At 38.4% G+C, this 23,020-nt stretch overlaps 1 protein-coding gene and 1 long non-coding RNA gene across 2 annotated transcripts; one reads left to right on the top strand and one right to left on the bottom strand.

The window, feature by feature from the left end:
- Positions 1-18,456: 18,456 nt before the first annotated feature.
- LOC113300434 lies at positions 18,457-19,575 on the bottom strand. Its single transcript, XR_003335795.1, has 3 exons — positions 19,492-19,575; positions 19,245-19,304; positions 18,457-18,592 (listed from the first exon to the last, which is right to left on the bottom strand). It is a non-coding gene; the product is annotated as an uncharacterized LOC113300434 (long non-coding RNA).
- Positions 19,576-20,565: 990 nt separating this feature from the next.
- LOC113299890 (pentatricopeptide repeat-containing protein At3g29230-like) lies at positions 20,566-22,593 on the top strand. The gene has a single exon (XM_026548987.1). The coding sequence runs from the start codon at positions 20,661-20,663 to the stop codon at positions 22,464-22,466; it is 1,806 nt and encodes a 601-aa protein (XP_026404772.1). The 5' UTR covers positions 20,566-20,660; the 3' UTR covers positions 22,467-22,593.
- Positions 22,594-23,020: the final 427 nt, after the last annotated feature.

Genomic DNA, 23,020 nt, shown 5'->3' on the forward strand with positions numbered 1-23,020 from the left:
AGAAACTATCTCTTGGTGATTAGTAGTCATGACTTCAGATCTTTCTTTACACATGTGTAGATACACTTTACACTCTTATCACATGTCCTTATTTGTTATCAGTGCTAGGATTGTGCCTTCGATAGCTAGATTGACATCTCCATTTTGCTGTGAGCTTAAACTGTTTTGCACATGTCACGTTTGATGGAATCTGAGCTTATATTTGTCCTTAGGTTTTGTAGGCACACCTCTGGTAAACCTTCACGAGACTTCAACTCGTCCACTAGGGACACTTAGTGGTTTAAAAGGCTTAGTGCATACGCTAAATGCATTCGAGAGACCAGCGACAGTGGTATAGTTAGGATTTCCTTAGTTTTGTTTTACTTGAGGACAAGTAAAATTCAGGTTTGGGGGTATTTGATGAGTGCCAAATATTGTATATATTTATCCCTTTTTGTTGGCATTTTAACTCATCTTTTGGGCATTAATTCTACATTTTATCCCATATTCTGTATTTTCATTGTTTTCAAGAATAAATATTTTTATTAATTAATTTTGCATTTTTAGGTAATAAATAAAGTTCGGATGAGTCGCGAAGCGAAAAGAGCAGAAAAGTAGTGAAAAGCCGGGAGAAATTACGCAAGGAAGCCGCGAAGAATGGTGCGCACAACCTCATTTTCTACACACAAAAGCGCCTCCGTTCTCAGCCATCAGATCGGTTCTCAGGAGCATCCGACGGTCGCTCCTTCATAGAGCATCAAAATCTGAAGTCTCTGCCAAGCACCACAGCGCTGAAATTCCAAGCCTTCAGATTAGATGGTAGTTGAATCCAACGGTCGCTTCCTTGCTGTGCATCGAAGATTGATATCTCCGCCTTACACTACAGTACCTAACTCCATCAAGTACCGTGTTCGTTTCGTTGTATCCATTCATCCGACGGTCGCTCCTCGCTTGCCTCCGCATCACCGTCCGATCTACCTACCATCTTCGCATCTCGCAGCTCAGAGTCACAGAACATCAAGACTCGATACGCCCGCCTAACACCCTAGCAACCGAATCATTTAACCTCAACCAAACATCTCCTCCTTCCTCTCCATCGACCTCACCCCCTCTGCAGAGACACCATGTCCTGCCACCACCAGAACACCACCTCTGCCACTGCCGCTTCACCACCACACTTCCACCATCATCACCCCTATCCTCCACCATCATTACCCCCTTTGTTCTAGCCTCCTATTATATAGTTTTCTCCCCTAATTTCTCTCTAAAAACCTAGGGAAGAAATCAATAAAATAGGACGAGTTGGAAAGACGTAATTGAAGCATGGGAATGGAGCAGGAGACTGAGGAGAAGAATGGGTCGAAAGAAGACTCGTCAAATCACATGTTAGGTGAGTTCAATTTCAATTCCTAATTTCTCTGTAATTTGGGGGTTTTTTTAGAAACCCTAATTCATGTTGGAACCGTACCAGGAGAGAATTAGAGTAGGGGAATGGGCTCAAATTAGACCCATGACATTAGATAAGCAGTAAACCTAATTGTACTGTTATATTGTGGCATTTTGGGAAAATGGGTGATAACCCTAATTTGATGTATTGGGTATAAAAGGGAATTGTGGGTGTTTTTGTAAGACATGCTTGGAGTAGCCAACATCCAGGACTTTCATGTCCTGTTAAATGATAATGTGTTCTGCTTAATATTGTTTCCTGTTAATTGTTATGCTCCTGTTATGTTTGTTATGTTATGCTATATCCTGTTGTGTTCTGTGTGTGATTGTATTATCCATGTTATGTTTGTCTTAATTAGTTTGTGTGTTTGTTTCTACACATGAGCTTGTAAGTCCCCTGTTTAACTCACATGTTCTTATTCTGAGTTTTGATGCTTGACAACCATGAGGACTCTTAACTGCAACATGTTCTAATTCCCCACTAGGGTGAGAGAACAACTGAACCATGATGGTTAGCTATTAGGATGGTTTTGGCTGAGCTTAAATAGCTTAGGGCTAGTTAGACTCCTAAGTGCCCAACTGATTCTGTGATTAGTGTGCTGTAAGAAGACCACTAATGCTAGGGGTCGTGGTGGCTAAGGCAAGGATTAATTAGCTACATTATTAGTAAACCACTGCCTAGTTAGTCTGTGATTGGTTGTGCCTTAAACAGACAGCCAATACTAGGGGTTAGCTAAGGCTGTAAGGTTGGTTAACTAGATATTTGACAAGAATTAACCTAGGTGAACTGGCTAGGTAAAGGAAACTCTCATCCATCTCCCTGCACTTCCATCCACAATTTCTTTCTATGTTTGTTCTGTTAGCTTCACCACAACCCTGCCCTTGGCCTTAGGCCTTGGTTCATTCTTGTTTTGTTTGCTTTTGTTTTGTTTTTGCTGTTTAGTTCTTCCATTGCTTTTGCCTTGTTGTTTCTTCCTGCCCTGCAACTCTGTTGCTTCTCTGGTTTGCTTCCAATTTGGCCTAGAGCCACTGTTTACCACTCCTTGTGCTGCTGTTGCTGTTGCACTTGCCCTGCAGCACTTCCTTTTGCTGTTGCTTTTGGCCTTGCTGTGCAGCTCTTGCTCCTGCTGCTGCTACTACCTGCTGTGCAGCTGCCCTACTGCTGCTACTGGTGCCTGCTGCTTCTTTGCCTCTGCCAAGGCTTCTGCCAAGGCTTCTGCCAAGCTGCTGTGCTGTTGTTGCTGCCAAGCCTGCTGCCAAGCTGCTGCCACTTCTTCTCCTGCAGCTGCTGTGCAGAACTTGCTGCTCCTGCAGCCAAGCAAAGGCCAATCCAACTGAGCCCAATTCACTTCAGTGAAGCCTAAGACCCAGTCCTCAGTAACCAAGCCCAGTTTCTAAAACCAAAAGCCCAGAGCACAACTTGGGCTCATCAGAAGACCAAACCAAAGCCCAAGTTCATTATTAAGGCCCAATCCAATTCAGCTTAATCAAAGCCTAAGTTTAAGGCCTAAGCCCATTTGCATTTCAAAGACTAACTGAGCCCAAGCTCAGTTCATTTTATTGTGAAAAACCCTTAGTACTCAAGCCCAATTTAAGCCAAAAGGCTTCTAAGCCCAAAGCAAATCTAGGAACCCAATTAGCTAAATCACTTCCAAAACACACCCGATCTCTGTGGATCGACCCGTACTTGCACGAGCTACAACCGACGACCGTGCACTTGCGGTATTACTGTAGGCCCCCGTTTTCTTGCGCTTAATTTTATACACCCCTTTGGGCCTACCAGTACTTGGAAGGTACACTACCTCTTGATGATAAAAGGTACTTGGAAGACCTACCTCCTTACATTAGAGATTACGTAATATCCACCCATGACGTCCCTCCGGATGGTAATTGCGGTTTCCATGTAGTAGTACAACAAATAGGGCCTTTCATTCAAGGTGCCAAGCTATATAATGCTAATCAAATCACTTATGTTCATCAAAGGTTGATGATGACACTAAAGGAGAAACCGTAATTTTACTAGACAATGTTGTCCGATGGCGATGCTAGTTTAGGTGTGCAACTTGTTAGGTTTCAAATTCGTCTCCACGGGGCCGATCCAATCACAAGGGATCATTGGATGTCAATGCCGATATGTGGGAACTTAATCGCCGAGGCTTTCAATTGTGTAGTGCATTATTTTTCAAAAGGTGATAGTTTCACATACACTCCCAAAACAAGATAATCCCCAAAGTTCTTCCAGTGGTCCACTGATGGAGCAGGATCGTATTTGGGGGAGAAATTCTTCTCGTTGTTCTTAGTTCCGACCTTCTTCAGCTTGAAGTTGAATATTTCCACTTGTGGGACACTTTGGACACAAGAAAGTTGTCTAAGTGGCAGGCTTCTAAAAGGTCTAAAAATTATCCCCCGGCCAAAAACTTGGTGGGCCCGGAGATGTGAATAAAATTGAGCGTAATGAAACGCGCCTACAGTAATACCGCAAGTGCACGGTCGTCAGTTGTAGCTCGTGCAAGTACGGGTCGATCCACAGAGATCGGGTGTGTTTCGGAAGTGTTTTAGCTAATTGGGTTTCTAGTTTGCTTTGGACTTAGAAGCCTTTTGGCTTAGATTGGGCTTTGAGTACTAATGGGTTTGAATGCCCTTTGAATGAATTGGGCTTAGCAGTTACTAGGCTCTGGCCTTACGTGAACTGAGTCTTGTGCTCAGTTGTTCACTTATGAATTGGGCTGGGCCTTAACAATGAATTTGACTTGGGCCTTAATGAACTGGGCTTTGGTTTTGGTCTTACAGTTGGGCTCAAATTGTGCTCTGGGCTTTTGGAAGTGAGCTGTGGAGAGCAAAGCAATCAGCAGCAATGCAACAGCCCAGAGAAGTGGATTGGCAGCAGCAGCTGCAGAGGCTCATATGCAGGAGGCAACAGCAGCTACAGCAGAAGAAGCTGCAGCAGCAACAGAAGTGGTGCAGCAGAATGGAGCTGCAGAAGTGACAGCAGAGTGGCCAGAGTGGCAGAGGCAAAAAAATAAGGGACAAATCAAATTGAACCAAGGCCTAAGGCCCAGGGCAGGGTGGTGATGAAAATAGCAAATGAAAGAAAGAAAACAATAAACAATGGAATGAGTCTAAACATGAAAAAGAACAAAATAAGAACAAAACAGTGAGGACAAGAGGATGAACTCAACTGATCATGCCAATTCTTCCCTAAAGCAGGTAAAGGTAAAGGTTCAATCCTGCCTTTTACCTAGGGTGTTTCACCAATGGACAGTTGAATCACAACTAAAGTGTCAATCCTAAGCACTAAATGTCTGACTAAAGCACAATTAGTCAGAGAATTTGACAATATCAAATAGGTATGAGTTGTGGTAATATCACATAGTTTTATCCTAACTACAAAGCATACATGATATGCACTGTGAGAGTAAAATGTGGTTTACCTTGATTCAATTCTATCCTAGAACATTTCATACATCTAAGAATGACATGAACAACATGAGAACATTTACAAGACAAAACAGAACATGCACATTAACAGAGAACATACACAGAACACAATTGAAAATAGTAGCAGAACATGCACATTAACTATAACTAACAGGAGCATTAACACATTAAAGATTAACAGTGCAATGAAACTAACAATATTGAGCTAACTAAACATCAAACTATGAAACATCAAGACATTAACACTAACAGTGAACAAGGAGAAAAATATGCAAATGGTTAAAATTGAAAGTGAAATTAAAATCAAACCTAACCCAATTAGGGGAAACTTGGCTAGTCCAAGAAAAGTTTTACATCTCATACATCAGTTCTATTTATACCAAATTAGCAAATTAGGGTTTAAACACTTTTCCCCAAAAATATCAATACACAGTACAATTAGGGTTTAAATTATTACCCAAAATTTGGCTTCCAAACTCCAAAATTTGCTCGACCCATGCTTCTTGATGTCCCTCTGATGCTCTCCCTGCTCCTATTGTCCCCTAATTTCGAGTTATTTTACTCACCCCAAAACCTAGGGTTTCAGAGGTTGTGAGGAGAAGAAAATAACTAGGCTAGGGATATGGGGGTGTTGTCGGTGAAGAGATAGTAGTGGCAGTGATGGAACTGGTGGTGGTGACGGAAGTGACAGCGGCAGAGAGGGGAGGTGGTGGAGTTGCAGAGCTCTGCAACTGTCGGGTGAAGGAGATGAAGTTTTGGGAAGAAGGAGGTGTTTGGGTGGTAGTATAGGCATCGGTGCTAGGGTGTGAAGCGGGAACATCTGATTCGATGTTTGGCGAGCTGATCCGTAGGATGTGACGATGGTAGGTGGATCCAACGATGAGATGGGAGGCTGTGGGTAGAGACCGTCGGATGGAGGAATGCAACGAAAAGGACGGCCCAAGATGGAGATCGGCGTTGCGATGTAAAGCGGGAGCTTCGGAGTTTGATGTGCGATGATGGAGCGACCGTAGGATGCTGAGATGCTTCAATCTGACGGCTGAAATCCGATACGGGCTTGGGTAGTGGAAATGGGTTTGAGAAAGGGTTTTGGGCCTTGGGTATGCCAGGCCCAACTTCTTTAAGAACAATTCCTCCTTCTTGAGCCCATTTCTACCCTCTTGGTCTTGTGCACAACATTCTTCGCGGCTTCCTTGCGTAATTCCTCCCGGCTTTTCACTACTTTTCTGCTCTTTTCGCTCCCGACTCATCCGAACTTTATTTATTACCTAAAAATGCAAAATTAATTAATAAAAATATTTATTCTTGAAAACATGAAAATACAGAATATGGGATAAATGTAGAATTAATGCACAAAAGATGAGTTAAATGCCAACAAAAAGGGATAAATATATACAATATTTGGCACTCATCAAATACCCCCAAACCTGAATTTTACTTGTCCTCAAGTAAAACAAAACTAAGGAAATCCTAACTATACCACTGTCGCTGGTCTCTCGAATGCATTTAGCGTATGCACTAAGCCTTTTAAACCACTAAGTGTCCCTAGTGGACGAGTTGAAGTCTCGTGAAGGTTTACCAGAGGTGTGCCTACAAAACCTAAGGACAAAATATAAGCTCATATTCCATCAAATGTGACATGTGCAAAACAGTTTAAGCTCACAGCAAAATGGAGATGTCAATCTAGCTATCAAGGCACAATCCTAGCACTGATAACAAATAAGACATGTGATAAGAGTGTAAAGTGTATCTACACATGTGTAAAGAAAGATCTGAAGTATGACTACTAATCACCAAGAGATAGTTTCTCAGGCTAAGAACTGAGGTCGAAATCTAGCTAGCTGTCCGGACTTTACGAGAATTGTGAATGAGTTGGAGGTATTTCACAATTCTCGCGTTGTACATCAATGGCATACACCCTCCTTGCTTATTACAAAAGAAACAACAAAGATGACTATTTACATGACTTATTTACATTGACAATCTCTTTTTATTTTTGGAACAAGAGATGATGGAATTGATAAATACTTGATTTTTTTGTATTTTTCTGATTTTTTTTTTTTTTTTTTTTCTGAATATTACATCGTTTTTTTTTTTTTTTTTTTTTTTTTTTTTTTTTTAACAAGGAAACACTTTTGATACATAATACAAAAAAAAAATTACATGACACTTTGCAAGAGGTAGCCCTTTTTGATGCACCCAGTTAAATTCGATGGTTGTCTTTCTTAATGTAACCTCCACCTTCTATCCCAACCAACCAAAGAACAAGCTAGTCAAGTTTCGTTCAGTATTCTAAAGTGATTGGCAATCGTAACTTCCTATCCAACACCTTGAAGATCGAGGCCATACATGTATTGGTAGATCGTGCGCGTGCAAATTTCTTATCACTATGTGAATTGTGCTAGAATCAGGGTGCCTAAATATCTAGACTAAGACTCCTAATAAAAATACATATTTGCACAAGAGTCAACATTTCAAGGTAAATGAGCTCCATTTTTATGATTTTTTCAATTTTTAATTTTTTTTTGAATTTTGATTTTTTAATTTTTTTGGAATTTTTCAATTTTTTCAAAAAGAAGAAGGAGTTCGTTTTCAATTATGGCAATTATCGTGGTATCTACTCTATACCCCCAAACCTAAACTAAACATTGTCCTCAATGTTTCAAAATATGGAAAGAATTAAAATGCAACATATGGAAAGGGACATGCTGAGTAGAGTAAAAGGAGAGAGAATACCCGATTTCGGCGAAAGCAGAATTAAAACTCCGTTATTCAAGGCAAAAATCCAACATATTTCAGCCGAGATCATATTGGATTAGCAAATATATACAAAAGGAACAAAAGGGTTTTTAAAATTTATCTACTGGATTTATACAAAAAATTCACCATACACTAACAATCTAAAGAGTTGAGGATCAACCCAAAAGAAAAAGTGTAGAGACAAGAAAGTTTCAAAACACTAAAATTGGACTTAAATGGGGAGTGAGAGTGAAAAACCGAATGAATACCCCTAAACCTAAATTTTCAACAGGTTTACTTTTAAGCACAAAATTTAATTTTAGGGTTCAGGATTCAAAAGGTCTAACTCATAATGGACTGTTTTCGGGATGGGCAAACATGCAATTTCCAACTGTGGCTCTTTAAAAGTGTTATATTTTGAAGCAAAATAGTCCAAGAGGACTTGGGAAGCACACAGTTCCAATCCTAGATTAGGAATTTTCAGAAAATTGGTTTGACAATATGGTACAAACCAAATCTAGGTTGGGTGGAAGGCCATCAGATTGTGACTTAGGTAGAAGAATAGGCATATCATTATCAATCAAATCAAAATCTTCTAACTCATCTACACATGTCACATCATGCTCACAATCATCAATCAAATTGGCAAGATCACAATCAGAATTATCAACATCATCAACAGATTTATTCTTGTATCGGCACATCAGGGGAAACATCACATGGAATACTAGAAGAAATATCATGCATTAAGGTCGGGGCAGAGAAGCCTAATGTATTTGAACCCAAAGGTTCCATAACATTTTCAGTATAGACATGTTCTTCTAACATAACATCATAATCATCATCATCATGATAGGAATTTTGCAATCTAGGATAATTTTCAATCCTAAGGTCGGAGCTATTACAAGAATAAAACTCTAATTCATGGGGTGACTCATATCATGTGGTGTTGTTCCTGTTTCCCTAACGGATTCCCATTGATGGGTTTTCTCTGCAATCTCGGCTAAAAAATTCCATGCATCATCCACAGATTTATCAATAAACTCACCATTACACATAGACTCAACCATGGTTCGAGATTTAAAGTCTAGTCCCTCATAGAGGATGACGAACAAGTCTCCACTTCTCAATTCCATGGTGCGGACATTCACTCAACAAATCATTAAAACGTTCAAAATAGTGAAAAACAGTTTCCTCATCCAATTGGACAAAACAATTGATACTTTGACGAATAGCGATGGTCCTATGGTGTGGAAAGAATTTTTTGAAAAATAGATCTGTGAGTTGGTCCCAAGTGTTGATTGATTGTGGTCTCAAACCGTAAAACCATGTTTTGGCCCTTTCCTTTAAAGAAAATGTAAACAAACGCAATTTCAGAGAGTCTTCGGACATATGATCAGGTTGCATAGTCCGACAAATTTGTTCAAACTCTCTTACATGAGTATAGGGGTTCTCAGAATCGAACCCTCGAAATATAGGAAGTATTTGTATCATGCTTGCATTTATTTTAAAAGGGTTATTAGTTTGAGGTAAGACAATACATGATAATGGAATTTGTATTGATGGATACATGTATTCATGGAGAGCACGAGGTTGGCCCATTTTGAAATGACACAAAGCCCACTATTTGGTTTTAATGGGTTTTAAAAAAAATTTGGTTTTTGATGGGTTTGGATTTTTGGGAAAAATTTGGTTTTGGTGGGATATAAAAAAATTTGGTTTAAAATTGGGAGCAAAAGAAAATTTTGGTTTTTTTTTTTTTTTTTTTTTTTTTAAGAAAATAAAATTAAGAAAATAAAATTTGGTTTTTGAAATGGGAGCAAGTAAAATTGGTTTTTTGAATGGGAGAAAAGTTTTGGTTTTGAAATTAGGAGCAAAATTTTTTTTTTTTTTTTTTTTTTTTTTTTTTTTTTTTTTTTAAGAAAATAAAATTAAGAAAATAAAATTTGGTTTTTGAAATGGGAGCAAGCCCACTGTGCAAGCCTCTAATGAAATGGAAGGAAGGCTGCGGCCCACAATCGGTAATCAGCTGGGTTTAAACCCAGAGTCCAAAATACAAGTCCAATGGAAAAATTTAAACAAGCCCACACAAAATAAATACAAGCCCACAAATTAAACAACAAGCCCACACATAAATTATTACAAACCCAAAATAGAAAAATAAAAAGCCCAAAAAATTGGGTTAATTATTACAAGCCCACAATTAAAGAAATTTGGAAGCCCACAGGTTGGGTTCTCTCAAATGAATGGGTTTAGGCTTACCTTTTTAGCACAGCCCAGCTGCTCTGATATTGTTGCAAAAACCCAGTTGGGTTTTGGTTCTTTTCCTTGGTGGCGTCCCAGCAGAGGAAAAACAGGTTCAGAATCAGCAGGTCCAACAGCAAATGAAATGAAGCAGATGCAGATGCAAATGCTATGAAATGAAATACAAAATAGCTAAAAAACACAGATAAAACACAGCACCAATCCCCGGCAACGGCGCCAAAAACTTGGCAGGCTTCTAAAAGGTCTAAAAATTATCCCCCGGCCAAAAACTTGGTGGGCCCGGAGATGTGAATAAAATTGAGCGTAATGAAACGCGCCTACAGTAATACCGCAAGTGCACGGTCGTCAGTTGTAGCTCGTGCAAGTACGGGTCGATCCACAGAGATCGGGTGTGTTTCGGAAGTGTTTTAGCTAATTGGGTTTCTAGTTTGCTTTGGACTTAGAAGCCTTTTGGCTTAGATTGGGCTTTGAGTACTAATGGGTTTGAATGCCCTTTGAATGAATTGGGCTTAGCAGTTCACTAGGCTCTGGCCTTACAGTGAACTGAGTCTTGTGCTCAGTTGTTCACTTATGAATTGGGCTGGGCCTTAACAATGAATTTGACTTGGGCCTTAATGAACTGGGCTTTGGTTTTGGTCTTACAGTTGGGCTCAAATTGTGCTCTGGGCTTTTGGAAGTGAGCTGTGGAGAGCAAAGCAATCAGCAGCAATGCAACAGCCCAGAGAAGTGGATTGGCAGCAGCAGCTGCAGAGGCTCATATGCAGGAGGCAACAGCAGCTACAGCAGAAGAAGCTGCAGCAGCAACAGAAGTGGTGCAGCAGAATGGAGCTGCAGCAGGAGAAGAAGTGGCAGCAGAGTGGCAGAGGCAAAAATAAGGGACAAATCAAATTGAACCAAGGCCTAAGGCCCAGGGCAGGGTGGTGATGAAAATAGCAAATGAAAGAAAGAAAACAATAAACAATGGAATGAGTCTAAACATGAAAAAGAACAAAATAAGAACAAAACAGTGAGGACAAGAGGATGAACTCAACTGATCATGCCAATTCTTCCCTAAAGCAGGTAAAGGTAAAGGTTCAATCCTGCCTTTTACCTAGGGTGTTTCACCAATGGACAGTTGAATCACAACTAAAGTGTCAATCCTAAGCACTAAATGTCTGACTAAAGCACAATTAGTCAGAGAATTTGACAATATCAAATAGGTATGAGTTGTGGTAATATCACATAGTTTTATCCTAACTACAAAGCATACATGATATGCACTGTGAGAGTAAAATGTGGTTTACCTTGATTCAATTCTATCCTAGAACATTTCATACATCTAAGAATGACATGAACAACATGAGAACATTTACAAGACAAAACAGAACATGCACATTAACAGAGAACATACACAGAACACATTGAAAAATAGTAGCAGAACATGCACATTAACTATAACTAACAGGAGCATTAACACATTAAAGATTAACAGTGCAATGAAACTAACAATATTGAGCTAACTAAACATCAAACTATGAAACATCAAGACATTAACACTAACAGTGAACAAGGAGAAAAATATGCAAATGGTTAAAATTGAAAGTGAAATTAAAATCAAACCTAACCCAATTAGGGGGAAACTTGGCTAGTCCAAGAACAAGTTTTACATCTCATACATCAGTTCTATTTATACCCAAATTAGCAAATTAGGGTTTAAACACATTTTCCCCAAAAATATCAATACACAGTACAATTAGGGTTTAAATTATTACCCAAAATTTGGCTTCCAAACTCCAAAATTTGCTCGACCCATGCTTCTTGATGTCCCTCTGATGCTCTCCCTGCTCCTATTGTCCCCTAATTTCGAGTTATTTTACTCACCCCAAAACCTAGGGTTTCAGAGGTTGTGAGGAGAAGAAAATAACTAGGCTAGGGATATGGGGGTGTTGTCGGTGAAGAGATAGTAGTGGCAGTGATGGAACTGGTGGTGGTGACGGAAGTGACAGCGGCAGAGAGGGGAGGTGGTGGAGTTGCAGAGCTCTGCAACTGTCGGGTGAAGGAGATGAAGTTTTGGGAAGAAGGAGGTGTTTGGGTGGTAGTATAGGCATCGGTGCTAGGGTGTGAAGCGGGAACATCTGATTCGATGTTTGGCGAGCTGATCCGTAGGATGTGACGATGGTAGGTGGATCCAACGATGAGATGGGAGGCTGTGGGTAGAGACCGTCGGATGGAGGAATGCAACGAAAAGGACGGCCCAAGATGGAGATCGGCGTTGCGATGTAAAGCGGGAGCTTCGGAGTTTGATGTGCGATGATGGAGCGACCGTAGGATGCTGAGATGCTTCAATCTGACGGCTGAAATCCGATACGGGCTTGGGTAGTGGAAATGGGTTTGAGAAAGGGTTTTGGGCCTTGGGTATGCCAGGCCCATAACTTCTTTAAGAACAATTCCTCCTTCTTGAGCCCATTTCTACCCTCTTGGTCTTGTGCACAACATTCTTCGCGGCTTCCTTGCGTAATTCCTCCCGGCTTTTCACTACTTTTCTGCTCTTTTCGCTCCACGACTCATCCGAACTTTATTTATTACCTAAAAATGCAAAATTAATTAATAAAAATATTTATTCTTGAAAACATTGAAAATACAGAATATGGGATAATATGTAGAATTAATGCACAAAAGATGAGTTAAAATGCCAACAAAAAGGGATAAATATATACAATATTTGGCACTCATCACTAAGTACTCTTCGAGGATTATACATCGTACAACCCCCAGGATAAAACAACGGTCCATTATAACCCGCAACAGGTGAAAATGAATAACATCAACATCCTCCACCTCTTCATCCGATGCAAGTCTGTAAGGATGGAAAACCACATCTTCCACTGTTAACTTATCCAATGTATCCCTCAACTCCAACACCTTTTTTTCCTTTTTCTTATCTTGTGCGTTCAAAAATTCATATTTACCAGCTATGGGCTTCCCATAAGGCCAAGGAGAGTGAGCATGAGATAATTGCAGTTTAGGGAAGTGGTCGTACACCCAAACCTATGAGAAGAGGAAACAAATAATACATAGGCAGAGTAACAATACACATTCATTCACTTATATATTCAAACACACAAACGATAATTTAACGGGGTACCTGAACAAGGGTGTATAAGCCTCCAAAATATAGACTCCTAAGCCTCGAAGCTTTTCTGAGTTCCGCTTGAACGAATGAAAGAACCGCAATGACCCAAGTTGTTCACCTCATCCAAGGGGTCCAATAACTGGAGGTAATGAGCATTTACCACGTGGCCTGAAGTGTCAGGGAAGAAGATGGTTCCAAGTTGATATAACAAATAAGCAGTCACAAATAAGCTGGAGGTAATGAGCATTTAGTAACCAAATCTTTCGTCCCTGAAAACTCATCAAACAAGGTTTTGAGCTTGATCTTTTTCAACTTCTTCTTGTACGTGCGGTTTTCCTCAAACTCATTATACTCATCACCTTCCTTAGGCTCTTTGTTAGATCGCTTAAACTCATATCGTTCCTTTCTGTCGTTCCATCCTAGACACCTTTCGACTAATTTTTCAATAACTTCATAACTCATCGAGGGATTGTAGCCATCTCGAACACTTGTTCCTGTAATTGGTAGGTCTGTGATTCTAAAACAATCATCCAGAGTTATTGTCATCTCACCAAAAGGTAGATGAAAGGTATCCGTCTCTGGATAAGCCCTCTCAGCAAATGAAGTAACAGTGACAGCATCAAATTTTTGGTGCGCATGTTGTATCCCGTTCCATAGTACACAATCAAATACCGCCAAGCGGACCTCATCACACTCATTTTGTATATTCCATTCCTTGTTCTTCTGACGTTTCAAAACACGAACATCATTTTTATGATCCTAAAAAAAACAACATCATATCTTATATACTAATATATATAGAAAAGAACAATATATGACAAAATATAATAAAATAACTGAGAAATCTAAATATTGATGGTTAAGATTGAATCATACCTTTGTCGCAAAGATCTTGGCAGCCCATGAGTTTTTGTATCCCATCAATACCTCCCCGCCATCTCTTGGATTACCATAAGTTGGATTCTTTGGCGGCAAACACAAATCGCTATGAGGAATATATGAATATCTAGCACAAGGCTTTTTAGGCGCCTTTTTAGGTCTCTTTACCACTATTTCCGCTTGTTCCTCTTCATCCGAGTCCTCCTCTGATTCATCATTATCATCCTTGTCTCCATCTTCCTCATCATCACCATCCTCATCATCGCCACCCTCATTTCCCTCTCCTTGAGCTGGTTCATCTTCTCCACCTTGATTGTGTTCTTGAATGCCAGTCTCTTCCACAATCTCTTCATTTACTTGTTCGATTACGTTATCATCGCCACCCTCATCATCTCCACCCTCATTTCCTTCTCCTTGAGCTGGTTCATCTTCTCCACCTTGATTGTGTTCTTGACTGCCAATCTCTTCCACAATCTCTTCATTTACTTGTTGGATTACGTTGTCAACATTATCTCTATTGAGACCATCTTGGATGACAACACCCGGTAATGACCCACGTCCATGCTTAGCGTTTTTGGTTCCACGATGACCGGAATCACAATGTATTTTGCCTCGAGGCGTGGGAGTTCTCAGCTCTTCCGGTAAAGGTTGCTTTGATTTTGAACATTTTTTACCTCTACCATTAATCAAGAAAACAAAAGATATTAGCTTATCGGAACAAAACAATCTAACAAGAGTAAACAGATAAGATAAGATAAATGGATGAATTAATCATTGACAAGAGTAAAAGTCTAGAACTATAAGGGTGGAGTTCGGTTACTTTCCCTTATTTAAAATTTTTTGCGAACCAACCGAACTCTGTTGGCAAAGTTCGGTTATTTAGGAACTCAACATAGTGGCCAAAACAACACAGTTCGGTTAGAATGGATTTGTTGATTTTTTTCGGAATAAGGGTAGAGTTCGGTTACTTTCCCTTATTTAAAAGTTTTTGCGAACCAACCGAACTGTGTTGGCAAAGTTCGGTTATTTAGGAAATCAACATAGTAGCCAAAACAACACAGTTCGGTTAGATTGGATATGTTGTTTTTTATTTTCGTAATAAGGGTAGAGTTTGGTTACTTTCCCTTATTTAAAATTTTTTGCGAACCAACCGAACTGTGTTGGAAAAGTTCGGTTATTTAGGAACTCAAAATAGTGGCCAAAACAACACAGTTCGGTTAGTTTGGATTTGTTGTTTTTTATTTTCGTAATAAGGGTAGAGTTCGGTTACTTTCCCTTATTTAAAAGTTTTTGCGAACCAAACGAACTGTGTTGGCAAAGTTTGGTTATTTAGGAACTCAACATAGTGGCCAAAACAACACAGTTCGGTTAGATTGGATTTGTTGTTTTATTTTCGTAATAAGGGTAGAGTTCGGTTACTTTCCCTTATTTAAAATTTTTTGCGAACCAACCGAACTGTTAGGAACTCAACATAGTGGCCAAAACAACACAGTTCGGTTAGATTGGATTTGTTTTTTTTTATTTTCGTAATAAGGGTAGAGTTCGGTTACTTTGTAGTTTTCAAAAATTTTGCGAAACAACCGAACTGTGTTGGATAAGTTCGGTTATATGAGAACTCAACATAGTGGGAAAAACAATACAGTTCGGTTAGAATGGATTTGTTTTCTTCTTTTGGGAATAAGGGTAGAGTTAGGTTACTTTGTAGTTTTTAAAACTTTTGCGAAACAACCGAACACGGAGTTCGGTTACTTAGTTTTAAATCCAAAACAACCGAACTGTTCTTCGTGTTCTTCATTTTCAGGAAGTTCGGTTAGTAAACTAGGTTTTTTTGGAAAATTGACCTAACTGAACATGGTTCTGTAACTCCTATTAAAATCCTATTTTGATGAGTTCTATTCGATTGAAGCAATCAAAATCAAATTAAAGTGAAGGGTTTGTTGTAAAATACCTCCGGAGTGGTCCCATGGCAGAATCAGGTTGCGGCTGGCGTCTTTTATACTCGATGATGCGTTTAGCTTGCGGTTCCACTTCTTCAACAATTTCACCCGGGAGATTTGCTAGATGCCCTAATGGGGGACCTGTTTCTGGGAGTCGATTGGTATTCTTACGACAAACCATTCTTATATTTGATTGATTAATCGACGATGAAAATTTTGTGAATCGACGATTAATCGATGAAAACGATGTTGAAATGGGGAAGAAAAAGAGGAGAACAGTTTTCTCAAAACTGTTTTTGTTTAGTTTTAGTTTTAGTTTTTATTTTAGATAAAGTTAGAGATGGTTATTAGGTTAGGGTTAATTTTAATTAGGGTAAGGGGAAAATTAGTAATCCCATATGATTTTAGGACACCCCTTAAAATTGTAGGTAAGTGGCCTAATAGGACCATGGTCCCCCAAAAAAAAACCATGGTCCCCAAAAAATCGTTCTTGTTCTTTTACAACTATCAAGTGTCCATTGGGCTGCAGCTGCATGATAAATGTCAATGTGGGTTTTATCTAGCAAGTGGCCCAAAAGGCTGAATTTTAGAAGCATTTTTTTGGGACCATGGTTTTTTTGGGGGGGCCATGGTCTTATTAGGCCACCTTCCTCATAATTATAAGGGGTGACCTAAAGTGTAGAAATGACAAACCTATCCTTACCCTAATTTAATTTAAAACTAACCTAATAACCATATATATATTTTCAATTTTTGGTAACTAATCATCACTAATCATAGGAATCATTAAGTTGTCAAAATTTTGGGAAAGTTTTTAGTGGTAGCTAATCATTACTAATCATTAAATTCGGTTCTTGGTAATAAATTTGGGAAACCAAACTTTAAGTTCGATTTGATTGTAAAAAGTTTTAAATTTTTTTTGTAACCGAACTATATAGTTCGGCTTTATCGGAAGGAAAATTTTCAAATTTTTGTAACCGAACTTCTTACTGGAAACTAATCATTACTAATCATTAAGTTCGGTTCTTGGTAATAAATTTGGGTAACCGAACTTCAAGTTCGGTTTGATGTAAAATTTCTTAAATTTTTTTTTGTAACCGAACTATATAGTTCGGTTTGATCGCAAGGAAGTTTTTTAATTTTTTTGTAACCGAACTTCTTACTGGTAACTAATCATTACTAATCATTAAGTTCGGTTCTTGGTAATAAATTTGGGAAACCGAACTTTAAGTTCGGTTTGATGTAAAAAGTATTAAACTTTTTTTTAACCGAACTACATAGTTCGGTTTGATCGGAAGAAATTCTTTTAATTTTTTGTAACCGAACATAACTAATCATTACTAATCATTAAGTTCGGTTCTTGGTAATAAATTTGGGAAACCGATCTTTAAGTTCGGTTTGATGTAAAAAGTCTTAAAATTTTTTTGTAACCGAACTACATAGTTCGGTTTGATCGCAAGAGTTTTTTTTAATTTTTTTGTAACCGAACTTCTTACTGGTAACTAATCATTACTAATCATTAAGTTCGGTTCTTGGTAATAAATTTGGGAAACCGAACTTTAAGTTCGGTTTGATGTAAAAAGTCTTAAATTTGTTTTGTAACCGAACTACATAGTTCGGTTTGATCACAAGAATTTTTTTTAATTTGTTGTAACCGAACTTCTTACTGGTAACTAATCATTACTAATCATACTAATCATTACTAATCATTAACTAATTTTTTGTAATAGAGTAACTAATAATTACTAATCATACTAATCATTAGCTAATTTTTTGTAATAAAGTAACTAATTATTATTAATCATACTAATCACTAATCATAACCTAAAATTAAATATGAGGGTAGTTTAGGTATTAAATAAATATGTGGATATGGGATGATCTATATTTATTTCAAATGTCTTTACCCAAAATAAAACCATGATCCACCAAAAAAAACCATGGTCCCCAAAAAATGCTTCGAATTTTAAACAAGATAGGCCACCTTGTCTCGAATCTGTCTCGGTGTGCGACTTAACCCGAGTCAGATTGTCTGGTTTGCATTTTTCTGATGTCGGAGTTGATGTCTGTCTGGGAAGTATTTTTCCCAAATATAATTTTTTATCTGTCTCGTTGAGTACTACATATCTTACTGGGTTGAGAAGTTCTATATAGCCCTAATATTTACACGTTGATTACATACTCGACCTTGGGGTAATAATTTTGGGTCAGATGTAATAAGTAAGGGTGCACACGGTACGGTTCGGCTCGGTTCTTGACGAGACCGAGTACCTGTACCTCCCTAGCCTCGGTTCCAAAATTTTGGACCGGTACCTGTACCTTGTACCTCGGTTCCGGTTCCATTCGGTACCAGGTACGGTACCGGTTCCAATCGGTTCTTTTCCAGACAGAAATATGTCTTTTTCTCTGACAATCTAAGTACATGTTTTTTACCTGTTTTTTCAATATATTAAGTAATAACTCATACTTAGAACAAAGCAACAATTAATAAGTATCTATATTACTAGCAAACCAAACAAACAAAGTCTTGAAAACATGAGTAGCAGTAGGCAGAAGCAGTGTAGCACACAAACTGACAATCTCACAATCACACACATTAAAGTCTAGAAAATCCGAAAAAACAACAATTAGCAGTAGGCAATAGCCACAGACACACACACTAAGTCTTGAAAATGAGAAAATTTGAAAAAAGAACAACTAGTAGTACAACTAGTGATGCAGTAGTCTTGAATCTTGATCTTCTAATCCATATCAGCAACACTTGTGGTGTCATCAGTGTTGATAGGACCAAGTAACGCTGCCAAACAAATAATAGTAGTTAGTAACTCAATATCATCTCAGATTTTATCACAACTCATTTAACCCATCAACATACATAACAACTCTTCATTAGTCTCAATTCATTAATCAGCTAAACATCCTAGAATGATCAACATCCAGAAGACCAAACTTCAATTCATAATTAAGATGAGAACTACAAAACCACCACCAAAACAAATTAACAGCCTAATTTCTAACACCCTAATTTCTCAAATTAACTACACACATCAAGATACACATTACCAGATCAATAACAAAACATGAACCCTGAATTAAGACAAATACTAGCTTGTTATTAGCAATTCAGCTAAACTTTCAATCCAAAGATTTTGCATCTCATACTCAAAATCAAGATAACATCTGGATTTTCTCAACATCAATCAATTGATCAATTCTCATCCAAACAAATCCAAAAACAAAACCCTAACCCTAAAATCACAAATTCAGTAACATAAAACCGCGCATAGCATCATAATTCAATGAAATACACATCAATTAGATAAGATCTCAATCTTTCAAACATTAAACAACAAAACTAAAGCAAAACCCAGATTTTATTTAACACCCTAATTTCATTAACAAAAATAATGAAAAATCAAAAGAAAAGATTAAGAAGATAGAATTCTTACCAAATCCAAGCCAAATCAATCAACTCTTGCAAATCTGATGAACAAGTCTTAATTACAAATCTGAAAAATCAAAAGATTAAAGGTAGAATTATTAGATTCAGATTCTCAGAAGATTCAGAATTATTACAAATCTTAATTACAAAACCCTAGGTTCAGTTCGCTTACCCTTTGAATCAACACTTGAGATTCAAAGTAGGTTCAGTTCGCTTACAAATCTTAATTACTTACTGTTTGAATCAACACTTACCCTTTGAATCAACACTTGTAATGGAGAAGAGAAGATTGTCGCTCGTCTCTGTTAATCAACATTTGTAATGGAGAAGATTGTCGCTCGTCCCTTCTCAGACACAGAGGAGACGGAAAAAAGAAGAAGAAGAAAATGAGAAGAGAAACGGAAACCCTATAATGTTTGCTTATATACCCCCTTTAATCTAACGGCTAATACTGATCCCTTATCCCCTAAATCTAACGGCTCTAATCATTCGGGACATTCGGTCCGGTACGACACGGTACTTGTACAGGACCGTGTACCTGTACCCCCAGACCTCGGTTCCTATTTTTTGGACCGGTACCTGTACCTTGTACCTCGGTTCGGTTCAAAACCAGGTACGGTTCCACCGGTTCCGGTTCGGTCCATCGGTCCGGCTCGGTTCCTATGCACCCTTAGTAATAAGTGAGCTTCAAGTGTAAACAAGATCACTTGAGTCACGAAAAAAAAGAACATTTTGATTTCTAGATTCCAAACCGGAATAACCAAGCTACCTAGGCTAGTAAAAGGGTGTTTGTTTTTGCTGACCCGATGTCTGGATCTGACACCACCTCTAACTCACACGACCATTTATTTTGTTTGTTTTTTTTCATTTGAGTCAAATCTAACTTGTGATCTGACTCAGACCTAACCCTAATACTGATCCGTTAAAGTCACAGAATAAAATATCCGTGATTCATGGAACCAAGCCACTAACTCATATATTTTTGAGTCAGTTGAGTCAAACATAACTCAAAAGACAAATACATTGAGTCAGACCAAATGATTCAAATGACTTCAGTCAAATCTACGCCAGTCATATTCAGAAGAGTCAGATGAAAAAATTACACGACATAGTCTGAGTGTCCTCAACAAGGTTAAACATCAATGGATCGGTGGTTGGACCAAGATAGAAACTTTTTTGAGTTTTTTTTTTTCACTGTTTAGCTACAGAATAGTAGATTCCGAACCGGCTCGCTCCAGTTTGTTTAAGAACTGGAACTCATAGACAATATTGGTTCTACATATATAAAAGTAACCTTATCATCTTCTTCTTCAGTCTCTCCAGTTTCAAATACTCTCTCATAACAGTAAAATGCAGAAATTATCATCATCTTCATTCTCAATTCATATGTTGAGAAGATTACAATGAAACCAGTGAACAACTCATGTGTACAACAAGTTGCAGAGCACCCACATGGGTGTCATCAAGAAGATTATTCGAGCAGACATTAATGGATCTTCAGAAATGTTCAAACCTTAAACATTTAAAAGAAATGCAAGCACAAATCATGAAAGCAAATATTCATCAAGACCCATTTGTAGCTCCTAAACTCATCTCAGCTTTCTCAATTTGTCATCAAATGCCATTAGCTGTTAAGATTTTTAATCAAATCCAAGAACCAAATGTTCATCTTTATAACACTCTAATAAGAGCTTTTGCTCATAACTCTCAGTATTCAGCAGCTTTCTCTACTTTCTTTGATTTGCAGGAGAATGTGTTGTTTCCTGATAATTTTACATACCCAATTCTGTTGAAAGCTTGTTGTTCTGGAGGTCCTAATCATCTTCTTCTTCGTCAAGTTCAGATGATTCATACCCATATTGAGAAATTTGGTTTTTGTTCTGATATTTTTGTGCCAAACTCTTTGATTGATACTTATTCCAAGTGTGGGAAGCTTGGGATTGTTTCTGCTAAGAAAGTGTTTGATTCAATGCCTGAGATAGATACTGTGTCCTGGAATTCTATGATAACTGGGTTTATAAAACTGGGTCATTTGGAAGATGCTCATAAATTGTTTGATAGAATGCCACATAGAGATATGGTTAGTTGGAATTCAATGCTGGATGGGTTTGTGAAAGCAGGAGATATGAATTCGGCTTTTCAGTTGTTTCAAACCATGCCTGACAGGAATATTGTTTCGTGGTCGACGATGGTTTGGGGGTACTGTAAGATTGGTGATATGGATATGGCGAAATTCTTGTTTGAGAAAATGCCTGTCAAGAATTTGGTTCCATGGACTATAATTATATCTGGGTATGCGGAGAAAGGATGCGCGAAGGAAGCTTTTAGTTTGTATGATCGTATGGAGAGAGCGGGGTTGAGACCTGATGATGCTACTTTGATTAGTATTTTAGCTGCTTGTGCTGAATCTGGGTTGTTTAGTTTAGGTAAGAAAATTCATTTGAAGATTAAGAGGAGTAAATTCCGACATAGTATTCAAGTTTGTAATGCTTTGATTGATATGTATGCAAAATGTGGGGATTTGGCTGATGCATCGTCAGTTTTCGAGGAGATGACAGAAAGAAATGTAGTAACATGGAATACGCTGCTTCAGGGATTGGCAATGCACGGGAATTGCGAAAGAGCGCTCAGTTTCTTCTCTAGGATGCCTCGAGAAGGGATTGAACCAGACGGAGTCACATTTGTTAGTGTATTGTCTTCCTGTAGCCATGCTGGTCTTGTGGATGAAGGTCGCCACTACTTCTCTTTATTGAAAAAAAATTATGGAAATGCTCTTCAAGTCGAGCATTACGGGTGTATGGTTGATCTTCTTGGCCGAGGTGGGCATTTAAAAGAAGCATTTCAGCTTATCAAAACTATGCCTATGGAGCCAAATGCGATAATCTGGGGTACCCTTTTGGGTGCTTGTCGGATGCACAGCAATGTAGAGTTAGCAGAGGAAGTGGTTGATCGGTTGGTACAATTGGAACCCAAAGACGCAGGAAGTTTAGCCATATTTTCTAACATATATGCTGCAGCAGGTGACTGGGATGGCGTGGCTAAGGTGAGATCGAAAATGCGAGATGTTTATAAGCAACCTGGTGCAAGTTCCATTGAGATAGATGATGAAGTGCATGAATTCAGAATTTCAGATACTGCTCATCCTGAATCCTCCAGGATATACCACATGGTAGACAGATTAAAGCAGCATCTCGAGCAAGTTGGGTACGTCCATAGAGCGCATTGTTAGAGCTCATAATAGTTTTGTATGTTAATGTTTTTTGACAGATCCACTGATATAATTGAATGAGAAACGAAAAATTGATTGTATAAAACAGCATCGTTGCAATGTATATATACTTGTTCTCCAATTTCTAGGTGAACTTACTCTCTCAAGAAAGTTGTGGAATCCGGAGGCTTGAACTTGGAAATCCTAATGGGAAAGACAAGAGAGAACAAAAAACCCTTGCAATATGGCATATCAACAGTGTTGGATCAAGGGGGCATTCACCCCGTCAGATTGTCCAACCAACAGTGTAACAAACCCTGAAAAGTAGTGTAGATTTTTACTTGGGTGATGTAGATTATTCAAATTAATAGCATTATTGCCACTGCACCAAGAACTAGAAGCATAAGCGAAATAAAAATTTTCAAGCAGAGAAGCCCTTCTGGCGTCATCTCCCTTCGCCTCGAGATTCTGCAACTACAATTGTGTGAATAAAGTTTGCTTCCACAGTCATAGCAAAATTTTGTGCTGCATCTGCAAATAGGATAATAATGATAAATGACTCGAAGAAACAACAC

The sequence above is a fragment of the Papaver somniferum genome, chromosome 7, assembly GCF_003573695.1.
Source record: "Papaver somniferum cultivar HN1 chromosome 7, ASM357369v1, whole genome shotgun sequence".
NCBI lineage: Eukaryota > Viridiplantae > Streptophyta > Magnoliopsida > Ranunculales > Papaveraceae > Papaver > Papaver somniferum.

What these genes read in the sequence shown, in the direction of transcription:
- LOC113299890 (XM_026548987.1), top strand. Translation starts at nt 20,661, where the DNA reads ATGTGTACAACAAGTTGCAGAGCACCCACATGGGTGTCATCAAGAAGA.